The 23,169-nt window shown below is 32.7% G+C and overlaps 2 protein-coding genes across 5 annotated transcripts in view; both read right to left on the bottom strand.

Moving 5' to 3' along the window:
* Nucleotides 1-12,678, bottom strand: part of ralgps2 (Ral GEF with PH domain and SH3 binding motif 2) — a 150,570-nt gene extending 137,892 nt beyond the window's left edge. For all 3 annotated transcript variants that reach the window (XM_051138901.1, XM_051138903.1, XM_051138902.1), the window contains exon 1: nt 12,494-12,678. The gene's annotated coding sequence lies outside the window, so the exon portion shown is untranslated. The remainder of the gene's footprint in view (nt 1-12,493) is intronic.
* Nucleotides 12,679-14,399: 1,721 nt separating this feature from the next.
* LOC127183090 (cytochrome c oxidase assembly factor 7) lies at nt 14,400-19,056 on the bottom strand. 2 transcript variants are annotated; one of them, XM_051138911.1, is made up of 4 exons: nt 18,965-19,056; nt 18,629-18,806; nt 18,394-18,534; nt 14,400-16,718 (listed from the first exon to the last, which is right to left on the bottom strand). In XM_051138911.1, exons 2-4 carry the CDS (start codon nt 18,732-18,734, stop codon nt 16,276-16,278), a joined length of 690 nt encoding a protein of 229 aa, XP_050994868.1. In that variant the 5' UTR covers nt 18,735-18,806; nt 18,965-19,056; the 3' UTR covers nt 14,400-16,275. The 2 variants fall into 2 exon arrangements, with proteins under 2 accessions (XP_050994868.1, XP_050994867.1); XM_051138910.1 differs by having other exon boundaries at nt 18,629-19,020.
* Nucleotides 19,057-23,169: the final 4,113 nt, after the last annotated feature.

Raw genomic sequence — 23,169 nt, 5'->3', positions numbered from 1 at the left:
TCTGCTAATTAATATTTTTGTCAGATAAATCAGTAATTTGTTACAACTAACAACATGCAGAAATAAAAATAAACAAAATCTATATTTAATCGAAATAAATAAACAAAATTATATCAGTAAAGTCTCTTAAATGACATGGCAAGTTTAGTTTAGGTTGTACACATAAATGTGATGTGACTTCCCAAAAACATTATATTTAAAATTTAAAAATGCATGGAATTTGTAAAAAAAAAAAAAAAAAAAAAAAAAAAAAAAAAAAAAAAAAAAAAGAAACAAACAAACAAAACTGCATTGTTGAACTTTTTTTAATATATTAATAATATGCACTTTCAAAATATTCTAAATTGTAAAAAAAAAAAAAAAAAAAAAAAAAAAAATTTTTAAAAAAAATTAAAAAAATCTAACCACATAAAATCCAACATAAAAAAAAAAACAGTGCATTTCTACAAAATATTTCAGTAGAGTACACCTCTAGGGCCCTATAAAACCAGTTTTGATTTTTTTTCCAAATTCTGTTTTCCTTTCAATTTTTCTAGTCTCTGTTTCAATGGTTAAATTAAATTTTATTAATCAAAAAGCATATCTAATTAATTGAAATCATGAAACTTACTATATTTAACAGCGATTTTTTAAATGTTTAACAAAAAGTACACTGTTAGAACCCTATAAAACATTCTTCTGAAATTTAGTTTTATTTTTACCAAATTCTCTGTTTTCCACTAATTTTCTAGATTCCAATGTAATTGTTTCATTAAATCAAAAGCATCTCTAATTAATTGATTTATTTAAAAAAAAAAATAGGAATTTATTATTATTTCTTTTTTTTTTTTTTTTTTTTTTTTTTTCAGAAATACTGTTTTATGTGCATCTTTTTTGATAAACAATTCTTATGGTAAATACTCCTTAAAAAATAATGTTTTAATAATAATTTTAGTAGTAGTAGTAGTAGTATCATCACATTACGTAACATATTTCTGTCACAGTTTCTTCAAGTTAAACCGAACTTTTATTTTGACGGTTTGCTGTAAAGACCTTTAAGTTCCTGTTTGTATACGATATGACAATAGTTTCTCAAAAGAAACAGTAAAATGCTCATAAAGTGTCTCTCAAAGCGAGCATCACGCACGCTTCAGCACGCAGAACATGAAGGATTCATATTTAAGTAGTACTTTTCACAGCTTAATATTTCACAGACACTAGTCCATATTACATGTTGATTTAAGTGTACTGACCTACTTTTGATAGCCAAAAATTTGGCTAATTCCATGATATTCCACATTATACAGCAAATCTCACTTTTATGACTGGATTCTGTGATTCTATCTGCATTTTCTGGAAATCAAAGGGCCCTATGTGAGGTGTGCTTCAACTGACCTTTTTTTTGCAACTCTTTCCAGATTCTAATATTTGCCATTGACCCCTCTAACAAAAAGTCAAGCAATATTTGCCCACAATCACCTTCTTCAGCTGACAGCCATTAACATCATAACCACCAGTCTTCTCATTCCCACAGACACACAACACCGAAAAATAGTGTGTATCAAACCCAGCGGTTCCCATTTAGAGGTTTACAGATCTTTGTGTGTCATAGATAATCTGGATCCTGAAGTACAACCGGTTGAGAAGCACTGATCAAAACCATCCCGAGAGAGGATGATATGAATGAGCCAAGATCCCACACATAACCAAACAAGGATCACAAGTACACACGCTTCCTCTCTCTCTCACATGCGTTTAACTGACCATACAAGGTGACCAAAAAGTAGATGAAAGGTTAGAGATAAATTGCACCCACACATGCCATTTTAAGTGCTCTCTTGAACGAACAAACAAATGAAAGGCACAGCCAACTAATGTTAGCGGTGCCTGAGGTCAATGTCAGGGGAAGGCGCGAATGTGCCATTGAGTGATGCCGTCATCAGTCCGTATATCATCATTTAAACAGTTTGTGGTAGAACAAATCATGGTCTAACTAAAACACAGATCTACAGTAAAAAACATTCACTCTTTCTCTGCCTACACAGCTTTTAAGATTTATAAGTGCTCTCCTGACATGTCACGTTGCTGTCTATGCAGGGTCAGAAAGCTTTCAGATTTCCTCAAAAATATCTTAACTTGTGTTCTGAAGATAAACGAAGGTCTTACGGGTCTGAACGACATGAGGGTGAGTAATCAATAACAGAATTTTCATTTTTGGCTGAACTGTCCCTTTAACAACAAGATATTTAAACAAAAAAAGGGACTGACAGATCATTTCACAGTGTCAGGATGCACAAATGCAACAGTGTGGCCAATAAAGCTAAAAAAAAATATTTTAAAGTGTTTGTGCTGTGCGTTTAATGCTTTTTACAGAACCATTAGCTTAGCAGCATGCTAACATTTGTTTTGATTCACATACCAAAACTTCAGAGAAGACGAATGGTTTGCGAACAGTTTATACTTTTGTGTGATTCATTCTGTCAAACTTCGTGTGGTAGGCTTTAAAGATGTAACAGATGACAAGTAGTTAAAATTCCATGACAATCATGAGACAAAGGAGCTCTGAGATCAGCGTGAAGGTGTTTTGAGAGGCCCCTGGTAACTAGTCGCAACCGCTAGTGTGGCAGACAGACAAGACATTTTTGATAGTCCTCATCACCTCTCACTTCCTCTGTGGGCCAACTGCAATGACTGGCACTCACGTTACCCTGGAAACTACTTACGGCACGTCAGTCGAGAACAAGAGTGAAAGCCTGTGTGTTTCAGAGGTTTCTGTTACAAAAAAAAAAAAATCAGCTGTTATACAACAAGCTGTCGTGACTACTACCCAAAAAAAACAAGTCTATGGCTATATTAGCACTGAATACTGCACATTGTGCAACAGATCAGACAAATAATCTATTGCTGTGTCCTAAGCATCGATATGACAAGATGACTGACAGATCATTTCACGGTGGCAGGATGCACTTATGCAACAGTGCGACCAATAAAGCTAAAGACATAATTATAACATAGTAGTAAATTTAGGGGTCATCGGATGCAAAGTTCACTTTTACATGTTGTTTGAACATTAATGTGTGTTGTCAATGTACACATCTACCCTATAATGCTAAAAATCCATGCAGTAGTGTTTAATTAATCTGTAAAAATAATATCCCCTTTTTCAAACTGAGCCATTCTTGGATGCCTGTCGGTGTGGCGTCACACCCACAGAGGCCGCTCCCACGAGTTGACTGACATGACATTACCTCGGACCCGCCCTAAATCAGCTGTAACAGTCCGACCTCCACTGTTTCGATGCGGGAGCAGAGATGCAAGTTAGACAAAAATATCGCAGATTGTCTTTCATTAATTTCAATTCAGTGCGTGGCATCCAATTATTATCTCACAAATAAAGGTTATTTTGCATTTTTTAATTACATGTAGTAATGGCAACAGAAAGGTGTTTTCAGCGTTAGGTTTTATTGACCATGTACAGCACGTTATTGACAAGAAAACCTACAGATAAACTTTTCAGGCTGCATGCAAAAACAAACATACAGTATAATCCAATTCACAAATAAGTGACTTATGAACTGGTTTTCTTATTAAGTATTTTAAAAATACACAAACTCAAGAGGTGTTTTTTTGTTTTGTTTTGTTTTTTGCTGCAACTCACTGACAGTGTGAAGGAGTTACCAGTTACCAGTTTCAATCACTCTGACAAATCTTTCACTGAATAAACTCTGAATTAGTGGTTAGTGAATCAACATATGACTCACAAAACCTGAAGTTGTAATGACACTGAGAGATATTCATCTTAAAATAAAGCACATTACTTATATTATTGTTCAAAAGTTTGGGGTCAGTATGATTTAAAAAAAAAAAAAAAAATATTAATACTTTAATACAGCAAAGATGCATTAAATTGACCCAAAGTGGCTATTATGTTGCAAAAAATGTCCTATTTCAAATAAATGTTGCACCTTCTATAAAAAAAAAAAAAAATCATGAAAAAACCCAACACAAGGAATAAATTCTATTTTAATATATAATAAAATATTAAACAGTTATTTTAAATAGGGCTGGATGATGTGAACAAAAAAAGTCATATCTTAGTATTTTCAGACCGAAAGGCGTAATACAATTATTCATAATTTCTATGTAGACCCATTTGTGCCACCGAATGAAAAATAAAAGGTAAATGCGACTCTTAATCTCACAATTCTGACTTTTCTTGCAAATTTAAGTTTATGTCTAGCAATTCTGACTTTTCTTCTCAGAATTGAGACTTAATTTCTCAGAATTGTGTTTGTCTCGCAATTCTAACTTTTTTCTTGAAATTCTGACTTTTTTTCTCAGAACTGTGTGATATAAACTACAGTAGCAATTGCTAGTTATAAATTCACAATTCTGAGTCTGAACTGCGAGATATAAAAAATTCAGATTTATTTCTCAGAATTACCAGTTTATATCCCACAATTCTGACTTTATAACACGCAATTGCAAGTCACAATCTCGAATTGTGAGATATAAACTTGTAATTCCAGGGACATATCAGTCTTTTTTCCCCCTCAAAATTAGACTTTAGAACTTGCAATTGCAATTTTATATCTCACAATTCTGAGAAAAAAAGTCAATAATCGCAAAGGGAAAAAAGTCAGAATTTCAAGATATGAAAAGTCAGAATTGCTTTTATCTAACAATTCTGACTTTATTTCTCTCAGTTGTGCATATATCATGCAATTCAGAGAAGAAAAAAAAAAAGAAAAAAGAATTTTGAATTTATGTTTTGCAGTTTTGACTTTATAACTCGCAGTTGCAACTTTATATTACTCAATTCTAAGAAAAAAAGTCAGAATTGTGAGATAGTCACAATAACCGATTTTATTATTTATTCAGTGGCTGAAACGGGTTTCCATAATTTTCAGCAATTTTCTGTTTGGATTTTTATAAAAAAAAGTTTAAAAAAAAAAGTTTACAGCAAACACTTTGGAACCAAATAGGGCTGCACGATTATGACAAAAATTTTAATTGTTGATTATTACCTTAAAATTGTAATTGGACATTATTAATTGCTGTTATCACAATTTATATTGAATGATGTTTTGAATAGCTTTGAAGCAAAGCTTCTTTTTTTTTTTTCATTGTTTGAAGCAATGGTATGCCACATTTTTATATATAATTTCTTCTTTAAATATATATAAAAAAAAATAAAAAAAATAACTTAATTAAATTAAAATTTAAGATAACCAGTAGGAAAAACACACACACTCTCTCTCTCACATACACACACACACACACACATATTTATTTATTTATTTATTTATTGTAATTGCGCCTTTGAATGATTATATAATTATGGCATCTGTAATTGTAATCACGATTAGAAATTTGATTAATTGTGCAGCCCTAACACTACTACCATTTAAACTACAGCAGTATTTCCCAAAATTAACGCTTTTACTGTATTTTTAAGCAACGCAGCTTTAGTGGTCATAAGATAAGAATATTCCTAACCTCAAATTTTCTAACAATAATATATATTTATTCAATGTCAAGGAAAGTTCAAGTACATTGCATTGTGGCATTTACTACTCCTCTTAGTTTGCTCTCATATATACACATTTTTGCAAAAGCAGACAGAGCGTGAACACAGTGTAACAGCACCATACCATAAAAAGGGCAGTATGGTAGTTCACAACTGAAAATATCCCATGTTTCCTTTGAAACAGCCGTAAAAAAAGCACTTACAAAGCAACTTCTATAATCTTAGCAAAGCAAACACACTGTTAGGCCTGCTGTAACTACAGGTCTCTGAACAGTCCTCGAAATTACACCGTTGCAGTACTGCACAGAGCATAAAAGCCAATTCTACTGGCGGATGAAAATGGAAACGACAAGCGTTCGTGGACAACTCAGTAATCACTGCAGTAATGCAATAAACAACATCCTGTGAAAACACCAGTGAATTCTTGCGTTACAGAGAGTCTGGGATGCAACAGGCTAATGAAACAGCTGTGGTAATGTCTAGTGAGAGATACCCTGATCATTAGATTAATTAAAGAGTCTCCCTGCTTAACCTCACAGCCTATATGACCGGCAGCAGAAACACAAATAGCCACAGAGACAGACACACGTGCCCGCAAACGCACGGCCTGCAACAGATGTTAGGAAAAGGCTTCAAATGGCTCCGTGGCTTAAAATATACACATCATTTCTGGTTCTCCCTACAGCACACCACCATTATGTGCCGTCCGAACACAAGACGCATGCAAAGAAGAGTGGTGACATTACAGAATCACCAATGGACAAAATGTAAACAAGAGGCCTCATACAAGTGAGCGATTGCACACACACCCATTCTGCGAGGCTCATCTTGTGTTTCAGAAAACCCCTGTCATTTGAGCAGGGAAGCAAAGCAGAACAGGACCTGCAATCCTCACAGACACAAAGAGGAAAGGTAGGCCCTTGTGAAGCAGGGGGTCCCGTTTCACAAATGTAATCTGTGAATAATCGCATTTCTTTTGTGAAGCAAAGAGCACAAGGCCAGATGGGTCTCGCAACCTCACAAGGCACATCAATACAGACTGTGTTCAATTAGGAGTCAATCTTGCCAAAAGAATATTTTTCAGTTAGAAAAATATTTTTCAGTTAGGTAAGCCAGTTTCAAGTATTAAGTCTTATAGGAAACTGAGCGGTTGTGTACTTCAATAAAGATTTTTCTGCTGGCCTGGTTGGGCAAGCGGTTTATATTTTTATTTGTCCAGACACAATTTCTACAGGCCATTTCATTATTATTATTTTTCTCATGATAATTAATTTGACAGTGTTATGCTATAGTTCATCTAAATTGTTGTTACTGTTTAGAATAAAATGAATAAAAACAAAACAATATTATAACCATATTAAACACACTATTGCTAATAAAATAAAATAAATTCAATTAAAAAATAAAATGAAAAAATATTTAATTTAATAAAATGTTCATACATACACACACACACACATATATATACACACAAATATATATATTATATACACACACACACACACACACACACACAATATAATGTACAGAATAAAATATGGACATGGCTATTCATTTCAAAATAAACTTTAAATAATTTGAAAGAACTTAATCACTGCTAATAACGATAAAACTAGAGCTAATCTAAAACTCAAATATTCTATACCAACTGTTAAAAAAAGCAGTAATTTTTATTAATAAATAATAGCTGATAACCATCGTAATATATTGTGCATCCCTTTAATTAAATTAAATTAAGTAAAAAATTTAATTAAAATTAAAAATACATTTTTCAAATACTGCACTGATTTTTAACCCATTCTTAAATATTCTATACCAACTGTTAACAGAAAAATAACTATTAAATAATAATAATAATGTAATAATAATAATAATAATAACAATAATATTATTATTATTATTATTATTCTCATAAATAATTACAATAATAATAATAATAACCATCATATTATCTCCACAAAACTTAAATTTAATAAAAATATAAATTGCAAATATTGAACTGATTTTAACCCATTGTACCATCCATTCTAAACTGTTAACTAAAAAACATAATAATAAAATAATAATTTATATCACAATAATAATGAATTATTATAATTATTATTGTTATTATTATTATTTAATAAATAATAACAACAACAACAACACATAACCATGCATAATATATTATGCATTGTCAGTTGTTGTTCTTATTTTTCTACAAAAGTAAAATATATATATATATATAGCAAACATTCCACTGATTTAAACACATTCTATCGCCTATTCACCAAAACTCAAATATTCTATACCAACTGTTGACCAAAAAAAACTGTAGTTAATAAATAATAAATTATAAATTATAAAATATATTTTTTTAAATAATAATAATAATAACAGCTGATATCCATCGGAATATATTGTGCATCCCAACAAAACTCTCTCACGCTTCGTGAGTTCAGGCTAGTACAACCCTAAAAAATACGTGAAGTAGGAAGGGAAGGCAGAGATCAACAAACAGAAAGAGAAAGGAATCCCACCTGTGCAACCATCTAAGAAACAGCTGCACTGGAGCAGCATTTCAACTCTAAGCAACACCAAGATCTGCCTCTGCCTTGCAGTAGTTTGAAAAGGACAAAGCCTTCTTCTGTAGACAGGAAGCGCTCAGACAGACAGAAAGAGAGAAGGAAAGCAAGAGAGTGAAGAAGCGAGAGTGTTTATGGGGATTAAAGCAATGCCAGATGCTGACTTCAACTATAAACAATGCTGACAGACAACACAATAACACTGCTAATACTCATCAGAGACCCATAAAACCAAAAGCTACATTTAACCGAGCCTTTGCATACAGTTGTGATCTGATTAACAGAGTGACTCAAACATATTTATACTTCTCCTTTAGGCCAGAAATACTCTACGCAGGTGTGCAAATGCTCAGCCAAATTATACATACTTAGTGTGTTATTGTGGCAGCAACAAACCTCAGTGCTCGAGAGGGCAAAGGTCACTCAGTTCACGCAAAGAGCACTAACGATAACAATAACTATATAAGCATCCACACCAAAGCACAATAATGTTCTGATCTTTATAAGTATGCACTTTGATTATGTTGTCTGTCGCTTTAAATGCTCAAGATCTTTAAAACCAGGTGGTAGAATACAGCTATGGTTAGTAAAACTAGTTAACGTCCATGCTGTGAACAGGCCTTTAAATGACAAATGTCTGTGCCAATAACTTAAGATATTATTACTGAGGTACCAAGTTATAAACATAAGATTTAAAGGGATGGCTAGTCACTCTCAAGCCATCCCAGGTGTATATGACTTTCTTCTTTAAGGCGAATACATTCGGAGTTGTATTTAAAAATGTACTGGCTCTTTCGATCTTTATAATAGCAGTGAATGGCTGTTGAGATTTTGAAGTCCAATAAAGTGCATCCACCCATCCAAATCCATCCAAATGTGCCATTTCTGACAGTATCATAGTGTTTTAACAGAGTAAAACATGTCATGTATTTTAGCCTTTAACTTTGGACTATGCTTCAAAAACATCAACCACAGACGCAGTTTATTCTCGTCATACTTGATAGGGAAAAATTCAAGGTTCATAAAATGCGTCAATAAAACTAACCTGTACTGACACATTTTATTATGAGTCTTCATTAGTCATAACGCAGCATATTATATCATATAATCCTCACAAAACTTGACCGCTCAGTTATAAGAGTATATAGTAGCCAGTTTCCTTTCTTGATCATTGTAGTATCAGGCTACTTCACACGGCTTGATTTAAGGTGATTTCATCACATAACAGTGCTCTATTCAGACAGAAGGATCCTGAAAGGCTGTCCCATTTCCATATATGATCAATAAGTGCTGAGACAGACATAATTAATGTCATTTAGCTTGAGTTTACTGCAGAAAGAATCTGAATGGATTCAGTGCTATTGACGGGCAACTTTTATACAAACTATTAGCACGCTCTGTATAAACACATTCACTCTGGCTAAGAACACAGTGAACTGCCTGCTCGCATACCGGCATACTGGGCATCATAATAGAAGCTTTTGAAACACGCTTATAATGGGTTGACAATATAGATGACTCAATTTAATCTTCATTCTGATGTTTTCAGTTCAAAACACAATAGAAACCGTCACAAATATTCTAATGGTTTCCACTACAAATATCATTTAAAACATTACAAACCATCAACTTTTAACCATTAAAACCATTAAAAATAGTTTTATGTAGTGTGTTTTGGGACATATTCCATTAGGATTTAGTGGTTTTAACAAGCCACCAATAGAAAGCAAACAATTACCAGTAGAAACCCTCAGGGTCCACTACAGTTTACAATAAAACCAATACAAGTCCCATTATAACCAGTAAGCCAGTGTCTACCATTTTTTTTATCAGCAGGGTTTGCTAACCTTCATATGAAAAAAAAGTCTCAAAAATATTTAAATTCTTTCAATTTAATCACAAAATCCAAACATTAAATGCTGTTTTGGAGCTCTTTAATGAGGCTTGGCAGTGAAGCCATCTCAGTTCAAGTGGAAACGCTGAAATTAAACGTGTACACAGCTCAGTTTTTGAGTGTTGATTATTAAAACTGAAACAAATTTAATAGTTGGAATTCTGTTGTTAATTTCAGCATTTAAAATTACAGTAATACACCAACATGCAGGGTTCCTGAGCATTAGTTGAGCTTCTTTCTTCCTTTAGAAAGTGACTTGTCCATGAAGTGACAAGTACCTGACTAATATTTAAACAAATCGAATCTAGTTAGTGAATCAGAATAGAAGAGACTCGTGAAATAACACGTGACACTCATGATATTAATAACAATAATCTAATATATACATACAGCCTATAGTTTCAATAATAACTGATTTGGATTCACAAAAAAAAAGTGCTGTCAAACGATCACGTTTAATCGCATCCAAAATAAGTTTTTGTTCACATAATATAAGCGATGTCTGATTCATGAATGAAGACAAAACTTTTCTATGAATCAAATGAATCAGTGCGCAGAACCGTCTGAACTGAATCGCTCCTCGCTCGCAGTCCAGATCTGAAGTCAGCGAATAAATGAAATTTAGCATTGTTTAATTGCAGTGTAAATTACATTTTGGTTAAATAACTGTTTCATTAGCTGAATCACGGCTGCAACAAACCGAACTAACACACATGAAATTACCATTAACTACTCTTTTAATTAAACTAAAAGGAAACATGAAAAGCAGAAATGCCTTCCTACATACAGAAACGTTCTAATGTATGCCAGAATAAAGGAATCGCTGAATCGTTTTAATTGATTCTTTGAAAATCGGTTCCCATCTCTACATAATATGCGTGTATACTGTGTATGTTTACTATGTATATATAAATACACACACATACAGTTTATATTTTGTAAGTATTTACAAGCATTTACATGTGTGTATATATATATATATATATATATATATATATATATATATATATATACACTACCGTTCAAAAGTTTGGGGTCAGAACATTTTTTAAGAAATTAATACTTTTATTCACCAAGGATGTATTAAGTTAATAATTAAAAGTTTATTAAAAGCTAATAATAAATAATTTACATTGTTATAAAATATTTATATTTTGAATAAACACTGTACTTTTTAAACTTGTTATTCATGAAAGAATCCTGGAAAAAAAAAATTACAGGTTCCAAAAAATATTTGGCAGCACAACTGTTGATATTATCCAACATTGATCATTCCAATAATAAATCCACATATTAGAATGATTTCTGAAGGATCATGTGACACTTAAGACTGGAGTAACAGCTGATAAAAATTCAGCTTTTCATCACAGGAATAAATTCTATTTTAAAGTATGTTAAAATAAAAAACATTATTTTATATTGTAAAAACATTTTGCAATATTACTGTTTTTTTTCTATATTTTTAATCAAATAAATGCAGCCTTGATGAGCATAAGAGACTTCTTTAAAAACTATTACAAGTTTTACTGACCCCAAACATTTGAACAGTAGTGTATATATATATATATATATATATATATATATATATATATATATAAACATATAAACATATTTTACTTACATGCATTTGTGTCTATTTATATATACATAATAAACATACACAGTACACACATAATATGTAAACAAAAAAACTTATTTTGGATGTGATTGATGGCGATTAATCGTTTGACAGCACTACAAAAAAAAATTCAGCTGTTTTTGTGTTTTTGCACAAAAAATACTTTTAACCATATATTCAATTCAAATTGCTTGTGATAACATAAATATATCCCAAACACAACAGCTAACTTACTACAGATATCCTACTGTAAAATCATAATATATTAAAATGGGAGCACTTTCAAACGGTGGCGGAATTGTGTTTAATATCTGTTTTTTGTGAAAACAGCAGTGACCAATACCACTTCAACAGTAGTACATGTGGTAACTACGGTATTTTGGCAAAAAATAGTCAATGTTGAAAGAAATGAGGTTGTTCAGAAGTGTAAAATTAACCCCCGAGTGTGTGTGTGTGTGTGACACACCCCGATTCAGAGCGGGGTGGGGGGCATGTGAAACCCCCTCTATACAAACAACCGTTATCCTGCATTGATCCACTTCCATCAACCACGAGAATAAACTTAATCCTGCAGATTATTACACACACACACACACACACACACACACACACACACACACACACACGTACACGGCAGCCGCAAAAGCCTAGTTTATTATCTGCAGAACCGAGCGTTGATCACGCAAAAGTCATCCAACTACACGCAGGCAGCGCATGACACACACATGCCCACAAATTCCCTCCTAAACAGTCGCATCTTCAGTCCGTTAACAGCATGTCGCCGGTCAGAGCGGCTGTAGTCGCTATTAATCTCATCATAGGCGTGCTCCTGCTGTAGCCTGTTAGCTAACATCCCGCTCATAACAACACACTGCGCATCACAAGCAACTAAACAGCGTCAAACTCACCGCTTCACGATCCGTGCTCAACTCCTGCACGGGAATGCTGCGACCGTTACTCCGTGCCACACGCGCTGGGCCAAGAAAATAGTATAAACAAAATAAAACAACAACAGCCACGCAACTATAATGTTCCAGCAGGAGCGGCAAATGTGCGTGTATGTGTGTCCGTTGATCCGACAGCGGGCGGGGCTACGGGCTCAGTCTGAGACTGCTGCGATATTATTGGAGGAGAGAGAGCGGTGGGCGGGGCCACTGGCCCAATCTGACGATGCTGCTGTGTTATTGGAGATGAGCTGAGAAAGGGCGGGGATTCCGTCTGCGGCTGCTGCAGCAGTGTCATTGGAGGTGAATGCCTGAGCATTTTATGCATTGCTTATGGGAATCACATGAAATTTAACGATTCTTTTAGTACTTTTAGACAAGAAATATTTGGGAAAAGTAGATGCTGTTTTATTGTGTTTTCTGCCCTCAGGAGTTTGTTTCCAATAAGCTTGTATTTGGTTTCCAGACCTCAGAAGCAATAATTGTTTCATCTATACATTTAATGAAAATTGATCAAAAATATAGTAATATTTATTCAGTTCGTTCCACTCAATGTGTGACAAACCAGGCAAGTTCATGTTGAGTCGGACATGATGAAAATAATAAAATCCAGTTTAGTGAGTCCTTATTCATAAGTTGGATTCACTAAAAAGATCTGGCCACTCGTTTTGGAGTCAGGTCATGATGTATGATTCTGATTCACTGAGATGAACCGAGTCATTCGTTTGGGAAGCTTTTGCTTCACTGAAGATATAAGTTAATTATTAGGGCCCGAGCCCTAAAAGGGCAAAGGCCCTATTGTTTTTTTTAGGATTATTCTAATTATTATTATTATTATTTTTTGTCAAGGTTTTGGGGCCCTTAATATGCTCAAAAACTCTTGAAAATTGGCACACACCTTGGAATCTGTGGCCATTAGGGCATATATCACACATACTTGAACTGACACATATGAAACTCGGTAGACATATATAACTCATCAATCTGAACAACTTTCACACTCTATGTCATTAGCTCATCCCAACAGGAAGTTGGTTATTCTGGGTTTTGTCAAAAATGCATGCTCTGGAATTTGATACACTAGTATTGTTGTTGTTTTTGTTACCCACACAACACCTTTGTATCTGTTTATATTTTTGTTTTGTTTTTCTTATGTTTTGTTTCTATGTTTATAATTGTAGGCTACTGCTTAATGTTTTCATGTTTGTACTACTGTTTAATAACAAATGTTGACTCACTAAAAACAGCCCTGCTGAAAAAAAAAAAAACAGCTAAAACCAGTCCATCCAGGCTGGTCATAGCAGGTCAGCAGGCTGGTTTTAGAGGGGTTTTTGCCACTTCCTTAGCTGGTCAGGCTGGGAGACCAGCTGGAACAACTAGCTAAAACCAGCCTGACCAGCCTAGCCAGGCTGGGAGACCAGCTAAAACCAGCTACTTCCATCTTAAACCAGCTAAGACCAGCCAACCAGCCTAGGCTGGTTTTAGCTGTTTTTTCCGTAGGGAGGTTCATAAGAAACATTAGTTTAGGAACTAGAATAATCTCTGGATGTTTATTGATTTACTAAAAACGACCGTTTGTAATTTGTTCTAGAAATCAGACTACACTGGTCGCGCTGTGATTTTGATTCACTGAAAAGAACCGGTTCGATAGAGTCATTTGTTTAGGAATCAGATTACACTGGTCGCTGGTTTCGGATTCATTTGAAAGTACCAGCTCATAGGGGTCTTTATCCGTAAGTGGTTTACACTAAAAAATATGCAGCTAAAAATGACAAATGGTGCAGTTTTATTAGATGCAGTTTTATTGTATTTTCTGCCCTTAGGAGTTTTTGCTAAATACTTTTATTTAGTTTCCAGTACTCAACAGCAATAATTGTTTCATTGATATATTTATTGATAATATTGAACAAAAATGTAGTAACATTAATTCATTTTGTTCATTTGCATGCTATACCACTCATAATATGACAAATCAAGTCCAATTTGAGTCGGACGTGACAAAAATAATAAACTGTGGTTTAAGTAAGCCTGCTTATTCATAAGATTCACTCGTTTTGAAGTCAGGTCATGATATATGATTCTGATTCACTAAGATGAACCAAGTCATTTGTTTGGGAAGCAGACTACACTGATCGCACTGTATGCTTTTGATTCACTGAAAAAAAGATCGCTCGTAAGAGTCATTTGCTTCGGAATCAGACTGCTGGTCCAGACTTCTGCTTCATTAGCTGCTGTTACAGGAAAATAATGAGAAAAAGTTAATGATAAAACTGTTCGCACTACAAACCAGTGTGTTCATAATTAAGATAAAACATCAAAATAATATGGTAAAACACAAAAATTTGCAATATCATGCAGCAAAAGGAGATTTGCACAGCTAAAAACAGCTGGACGCAAGTGAGATGGAAGCCAGACCCATAAAAACAAAAATAATGCGGATAAATTTACTACATTGTTGTTGTTGTTGTTTTGTTAACCTGCCAACACGTCTGTATTTGTGTATATTCTTGTATTTTTATGTTGTTTCTATGTTTATAATTGTACTACCTTAATGTTTTAATGTTTGTACTCCTTAATAAAAAAAAACAATGTTGATTCAATAAAAAGAACAGGTTCATAAGAATTATTTATTTGGGACTCTCCCTGCATGTTTCTGAAATAGACCGTTTATAAGAGTCAATTGTTTGGAAATCAAACTGGTCGTGCACTGCGCATCTGATTCACTGAAAAGAACCGGTTCTTAAGAGTCATTTGTTTGGGAATCAGATTACACTGGTCGCCAGTTTTGTATTCATTTAAAAGTGCCGGCTCATAAGGATCATTATTCCCTCAGGAAGTGGTTTACACTAAAAAGTAAATGCAGGTAACAATGATATATGGTGCTCTGTTTACATAGGCGGAAGAATGCGGGTTCAAGAACAGTTAACACAGCTGAGCGTCACGAAAATCATTCGGTTCCGGTATGTAAATAGAAAATTCTTGTTTCCCAACACTAATAGCAGCTACTGACATCTTCACACCGGGTCATGGAGGTCACCATTCAGACCATCTGGCGTTATGGACATGTTTCTACTTATAACATCTGAAAATCATCTATCTATCTATCTATCTATCTATCTATCTATCTATCTATCTATCTATTTATCGTTGTTATTGTTAAATGGAGACAATGAGGAGCAAATTAAACATTAAAAAGTTAAAGTTTCAAGAATTCAAAGCCATTTTTGCTATGACAAAGTCATATACAGTATGTCATTTATGTTTCATAAATTGAAGGGAATGAAGCGAACATTTTGAAACATCAAAATATTGAGGTTTGTCTCAATGAAGAAATGAATGTTCATTGCAATCTCTTGAACATAAAGGTAAGCAGCTCGCCGGAAAGCCCTGCATATTCAATTTAACTTGTGTATGCTTCCATCTAGTGGTCATTTTATGCACCTGGAAAAATAAACAAAACCTATAGAGCTACAAAGATCCAATTCAGACCACTAGAGAATAGTAGAGTCATTTCATTAAACTTTAATTATAACTATATATTTCTGTAAACATAATTATACGTGAACTCTCACAGTCTAGAGGAAACTGTAAATGTTTCTGTAAATGTTATCTTATATTAACACCATCACTCTCAAACATGAATCAGAGTTATAACAAAAAAGAATGAATTTATTAAAATAATTTATGCTGTTTATATCACTCATATCAAAACAGGAAGGCCAAGTAAACTGTTATGGCACATTATCTCACTCCCCAAATTTCAGTTGCCGTTCTTTCTGCTGTCCGTGGAGCTCTTTAGCCTTGTTCTTCAGCTCTTCTGCTTTCTGATCATCCTTATCCGTCCCATCACCCAGTTTGTACATGCGACTGGCATTAGCGCAGCCCCATACGTGTCCCAGCTCGCAGGCTCGCAAGGCGTACTTTAGAGCCAGCGGCATGTTTTTGTCCACCCCTGGAAATCCCTGGATTAAAAGAGCACTCAGGTTGAAACAGCTGGGGGCGAAGCCTCCCTCACAAGCCTTCTCGTAGTACTGCTGAGCCACCTTCGCGTCAGCTTCCCCCTCCATGGCTCGGCCGTCATGGGCAAGCAGAGCTACGTTGTGACAGGCGTCCACTGTCTTCTTCCCTTTGCTGTTACACGCCTTCATAAAACAGGAGTATGCAGACTTTAAGCACTGCGTCACACCACCTGATGTCAAAAGAAGCAGTCAGTTGTTGAAATATTTACATTAGATTTATAACATATAATATGTTTACAATATTATAATATAACATAATTTTTATTAATATATATTTTGGAATAAAATACTCTAAAATTCATATAATTTTTGAGTATTAATTATTTTTAAAATATCCAACTTTTTTGTATGTTTTGTTGTTCTGTACTTGTTGATACAATTTTCATAATATTATAAATATTATGTATAATGCATAATAATGTATATGCATAATACAACGACATTCTTGATTTTCACAAAGGATAAAATAGCATTTACAGATAAAATAACATATTTAAAATAAATTATTAAAAAAGAAAAATGTTATTTACAATGAAATGTCTATATTTGTCTTGAATACCATAAGATCACAAATGACCAAAGAACTTTTCAAAGATTGTAACCAAATGCTACTTTTTACAATGTGAAGAGCATAAAATAAAACCTTTATATACTGTATTTTGTGATACTGAGTTATAGAAAATATATAGAAACATAAATAAAACTTAAAAATTGAAATGTGTAAAAAAAAAAAAGCTTAAAACTTCTTTTTGATTTCTTATTATTAAAAAAAAAAGTAAAAATTTCTTATAAAATTACAAAACATATAACACATTTCTAAATAATTATTAATATATATTTGTTATCTTAATACTCTAAAATTCACCTAAAATATGCATATCATATGTAGTTTAATTTTGGAAAATTAATTATTTTTATTTCTAAAATTTTCTTAATGATATACTTTTTAAATTACATACCTAAAATTTTTATTCCATATACACACACATATATATATATATATATATATATATATATAATAACAAATTTTAATACAATAAATATATATATAATTAAATATATGTATACGTTTTATATTATACATACATATTGTATTTATTGTTTTGAGTAATGTCCTACATATTTTAGGGAAAAAAAAAACATTTTAGATTTTTGTATTTTATTAGAATTTTTAATTTTACAGCATGTCTACTGTCGAGGATAAAATGCATAAATAAAAATAAATATTCACAGATGTAAATAGGATTTAGAATATTCTTTTTTATTCTTATTTTTATTTGTTTTCTGTTTTGTTTTTTTATTATTATTATTATTATTTTTGGCAATGGAGAAACAAGCTTTTTATTTATTTATTTATTCATTGGTTGGTAATGGAGAAACCAAGATATTAACACAAAAATATAAGAAATAAGACCTAAGAAGTAGGACGTTTTTTGATCCCATTAGGGCTGAGTCAAAATAATGCTAATACACACACACACACACACACACACACACATATAATATTTATTGTATTTTTATTAAATGTTGTTATGATATATTAATGATATATTAAAAATAAAAGGAAAAAAAAACTTATGTATGCAATGAAAAAAGAAAAAAAGCTACATATTTGCTTTGTCAAAAATCATAAAGCAAATTACATATACACATTTTCACATTTTTCACAATATATGTTAATTAAGAAATACGTATTTATTAAATATTCAGTGTATGAGTGTGTGTGTATGTGTGTGCATATCAATCAATTCTGAAATCCAATATTAGTATTAGTAATGACTACAAATTTGACAATGGAAACAAGATTTGCATGACCCTACATCTACTGATGAACACTAGCTTTACCTTTGCCGGTGACATGGTAAGCACCGAGCTTATAGCAGCTCTCTCCAAAGCCATTCACCTCGCAGTTGTGCTTGAGAACCTGAGCTGTGGTCTCATAGTTCCTCTTCACACCCTCCAAATAATCTGCCAGCCTCTGACACCCTAACAAACACAAGAAACACAGAAGAATGAGATCACACGGAGCTGCTATGAAAGCCGTTCAGCACCAGCTCGAGAGGGACAGCGCTCAACCAACCTTCAGGATCTTTCTCCCGGTAACACTGATAACTGTACTCCACTCCTAAATTATCCAGAAACTGCTTCACCTCCTGTTCGTCCTCAAAGTTAATTAACCCGGCCATGTGGGAACAGATTTCCGATCACTTACATACGCCGGCTGAAGGTCTCACGTCCACAACTTTTGACCTTGGTCACTGATTAGTTGATTAGTGCAAAAACGTACAGGAACAAAAAAGGATTTAAAACAGAATAATAAACGCATGCGTCCAACATACAGATATTTGTAAGTGAATTTAGACGGGTGTTATCAAATATTCACAATTATAAAACAGTTAGAAAACAACGTGCTTACGCGCCTACGCTACACACGCACAGATCACTTCCTGCTTCGCTCAAAGTCACCAACGGGCTTCCGTAGGCCCCGCCCACTGCATGACTGGCTGGCTGGATGCAGAAAAAAACATTAGGGTGATTGCAGGCAAAGTGGGCCGTTTAAGTTTGATTGTACTGTGCTCAGTGGGTTTGCACTTTCAGAGCATAACAATGCTTCTTAATTAAAGGGACACTGTTTCTCTAAATGATAAAATGCTTTTGCTTGATGCAATATATGACTAGGGTAGCTGCAGGATTTTTAAGCTCAAATTTAAGGCTTTTTACGACCTGCACAAATAAAATAATACCATACAGTGTCTACGGTTATGGCCATGTCTATAGTTAAATATTAAACTGTTAAATGACTGTAATGTACTGTAAAAACTGATTTACAGTTCAGATACAAGTTTTCACAAAAGCAAAAAGTTTAGCCATTTTAGCCTTTAAATTACCCATTTTTAAGAAAAGACAAAAGTATAACTTAGATTTATTTAAACAATTATTATCAGTAAATTACTACATTAATATTTACACAAAGACTATATGGCAACTATTAATTTTTTTATCTTTTATCTTATTTTTAATGTAAAAGCTGGCATGAACTTGAGCGTTTGAGGAGGTGTCAGTAATCTCCGTTTAGCCTATTTAGTTGTGCAAAACAGTTCGTTGTTTTTAATTAACGTAAAAATGACTATGAAAGGGTGTGTTATATTAGGCTAATAACAAAAGCACTACAATTTTATGTTTTGTGTAGGAGGATATACAGGTGCATCTCAGTAAATCAGAATGTTATGGAAAAGTTTTATTTCAGTAATTCAACTCAAATTGTGAAACTCGTGTATTAAATAAATTCAGTGCACACAGACTGAAGTAGTTTAAGTCTTTGGTTCTTTTAGTTGTGATGATTTTGGCTCACATTTAACACAAACCCACCAAATCTCAACAAATTATAATATGACGACATGCCAATTAGCTAATCAACTCAAAACACCTGCAAAAGTTTCCTGAGCCTTTAAAATGGTCTCTCAGTTTGGTTCACTAGGCTACACAATCATGGGGAAGACTGCTGATCTGACAGTTGTCCAGAAGACAATCACTGACACCCTTCACAAGGAGGGTAAGCCACAAACATTCATTGCCAAAGAAGCTGGCTGTTCACAGAGTGCTGTATCCAAGCATGTTAACAGAAAGTTGAGTGGAAGGAAAAAGTGTGGAAGAAAAAGATGCACAACCAACCGAGAGAACCGCAGCCTTGAGAAGCTTGTCAAGCAAAATTGATTCAAGAATCTGGGTGAACTTCACAAGGAATGGACTGAGGCTGGGGTCAAGGCATCAAGAGGCACCACACACAGACGTGTCACGGAATTTAGCTACAGTTGTCATATTCCTCTTGTTAAACCACTCCTGAACGTCTTACCTGGGCTAAGGAGAAGAAGAAATGGACTGTTGCCCAGTGGTCCAAAGTCCTCTTTTCAGATGATAGCAAGTTTTGTATTTCATTTGGAAACCAAGATGTATATATATAGTATTTTCAAAATATGTATGTTTAAATATACCAAATTCTCTTTAACAACCAGACTAACTATTTAGCTAGTCACAGTTTGTTGTAAGCTAATATGCTAATTGAAGCTAAAAATGTTCACCCTGTCCTTGTTCCAAAATGTCCACCCAGTCAGCAACTTAGACTAGATAGCGTGGACGTATTTTGTAGTTAATATCTAATCTATAATCCAGTGTGTTCAGTAGCTAGGTGTGGGGGCAATAACATACAAACAAATAACAGCATTCAAATATCACAGTTTTCTCCAAATAAATAAAAATACATGTGCAAATTGTATGAGTTTCTTTAAAACACATGGTTTACGAAAAATCTTTTTTAATGCATTTATAATTTGAAAGCAAACAAATAACCTTGTTTAGGAAAGGGACATCATACATTTCAGAAAATATCATTTGCATCTTAATATTGCAATGAAAACATATTTAGCAGTAAAATATATGTCCATGACAGGATGGACATATGGTTTATGCTTTGAAAAATGGCCCATAATTATCTAAAAGGAAACGTGTGGGAGCTCAGCTAATATGTTTCTATAGTACTAGAGTGTCTACTATTTATGACATGACTTAAAGCAAACAGGAAATTAAGATTTTTTTTTTTTTTGACTATTGTGAGGGTTGAAAGGCACATAAATTAGCATTTATATTCAAATAATTTTACATTTATTAAAGTCTCACACAGACACAAGACTTTCTTTCCAAGAATACTTTAAAACAAGAATATATAGAATATATTGAAATAAATTAGGTTAAATATTTCAAGAGGGTTACCCAGGTATAAGTTATGCTTAGAAGTGGTTAGGAGTGGTTTGCAGGAAAACCCTAGTCAAAACAACAGGCTTGTTGAAAATGCACATTCAATCTCTGCCAGTAGATGGCGCAAATCACTGCAGATGTGTGTTTCCCCGATAAACTTAAGACTTTTTAAAGACCATTTTAAATGTTTCTATTATTATTATTTTTAGACTATTTATTGTTGCTTGTGCCACATTGTTAACATATTGTAGAGTTCATTTAGTTAATATTCTGATTTCTGAAGATATTTTTAATCAAATATAATGTCAACGCAATATGACCTTTTAGATGTTTGGAATTTGACATATGAATTGAGATGACGATTTACAAATTATTTATTTTACTCATAACCTTTAGGTTATATATTTTTGTATTTGTTAAATATGTTATTAAATATATTTGTCTGTTAATGTGTGAATAAATCATGTGTTTTTTTATTAAGATGCAGAATAATTTTTAATAAATAAGGGATGGCCCACTTTACCAGACCAACTGGCCCACTTCACCTGATTTTTTTTTTTTATGGAGTGCATGATATAAAAATGTTTACTGGTATATACCGTGCAAATAACACTTTATATGAACCATATTCAAATGAAAATATTATACCTGGACATTAAAGTTAAAAGTAATAAAGAAAAAAAAAACATCTAGGTATCTAAATTACATGTTTTATTTATTTATTTGTAACATTGTTTTGTGCTAAAGCTTTTTGGATCGAGTTATCTCTCAGAAAATAAAAAATGTCAGACATGTATAAATACTTAGTAATATTATTTTTGTTTATCACAATTCAGTAGGCTACTGTTAATCTTTTTTTGTCAAATTTTCATACACAACACATCTAAAAAGGCGTATATTACACAACTACATATTAGATTTCCATAAAGCATAAAATAACATTTATGTATCTAAAATAATTCTATTAAATTAAATTATTAATAATAATTAAATTACCTAAATACTACATGTGAATATACATTAACAGAAACTTTATATGCAGTATTTTGCGATACTGAGTTATAGAAAATATTAGAAATGTTACAAAAAATATATATATAAAAATGATGAAAAAACAAAACGAACATTTTATGAAATTACAACAAAAATGCATCCTAAACTTGTATAATTGTATTATAGTTATCATACATAATTGTTCTTATATTTTCGTACCAATGCAAATACACCTAAGTTAATCTTTTAAGGAAAAGATTCAACTTTGAGGTAGATTTCTGTGTTTTTTTTTTTTCTTTTTCTTGTTAATCATTTTAAAAATAAATGTAATCTTTAAAACACTTATCCAAAGATAATCAACCCCTTGGTGGATTAATATAAACCATGTATGAGTCGAGTCGCTTTCCTTTTTTAAGAATGGTAATATATATATTTATAAACCCCTGAAATGTTTAAAAAATATTTTTCTCTGTTGTTTATATTATATATATATATATATATATTTTTTATTTATTTATTTATTTATTTATTTATTTTTTCCCTTGCAAACCCCTGAAATGTTTAAAAAAATTTTTCCTCTGTTTGTTGTTTATATTATATATATATATATATATATATATATATATTTTTTTTTTTTTTTTTCCCTTGCAAACCCCTGAAATGTTTAAAAAATTTTTCCTCTGTTTGTTGTTTATTGTGTCACATACACATTTATGTATGACTGGTAATTTTCCATAATTATGGGAAACTGTGTATGTTTCATATGCATATTTGTGTTCCACTTTTTGTAAATTGATATTGTTCCAAAAAAAAAAAAAAAAAAAGTAAGTTGATCTTCCGAAGCCCCGCCCACAGCCCCGCCCGCTCTGATGCAGA

This window comes from Labeo rohita, chromosome 20 (assembly GCF_022985175.1).
Source record: "Labeo rohita strain BAU-BD-2019 chromosome 20, IGBB_LRoh.1.0, whole genome shotgun sequence".
Taxonomy (NCBI): domain Eukaryota; kingdom Metazoa; phylum Chordata; class Actinopteri; order Cypriniformes; family Cyprinidae; genus Labeo; species Labeo rohita.
The sequence above is the reverse complement of the archived record's forward strand: the minus strand, read 5'-3'. Positions and strand labels throughout refer to the sequence as shown.

Bases quoted from the DNA above. Each gene is read 5' to 3' on its own strand.
- LOC127183090 (XM_051138911.1), bottom strand. From the start codon at position 18,734: ATGGCCGGGTTAATTAACTTTGAGGACGAACAGGAGGTGAAGCAGTTT. The intron at 18,535-18,628 runs GTTGGTTGAGCG...TGTGTTTGTTAG, and splicing joins CCGGGAGAAAGATCCTGAAG to GGTGTCAGAGGCTGGCAGAT. The intron at 16,719-18,393 runs GTAAAGCTAGTG...TTTTGACATCAG, and splicing joins TTACCATGTCACCGGCAAAG to GTGGTGTGACGCAGTGCTTA.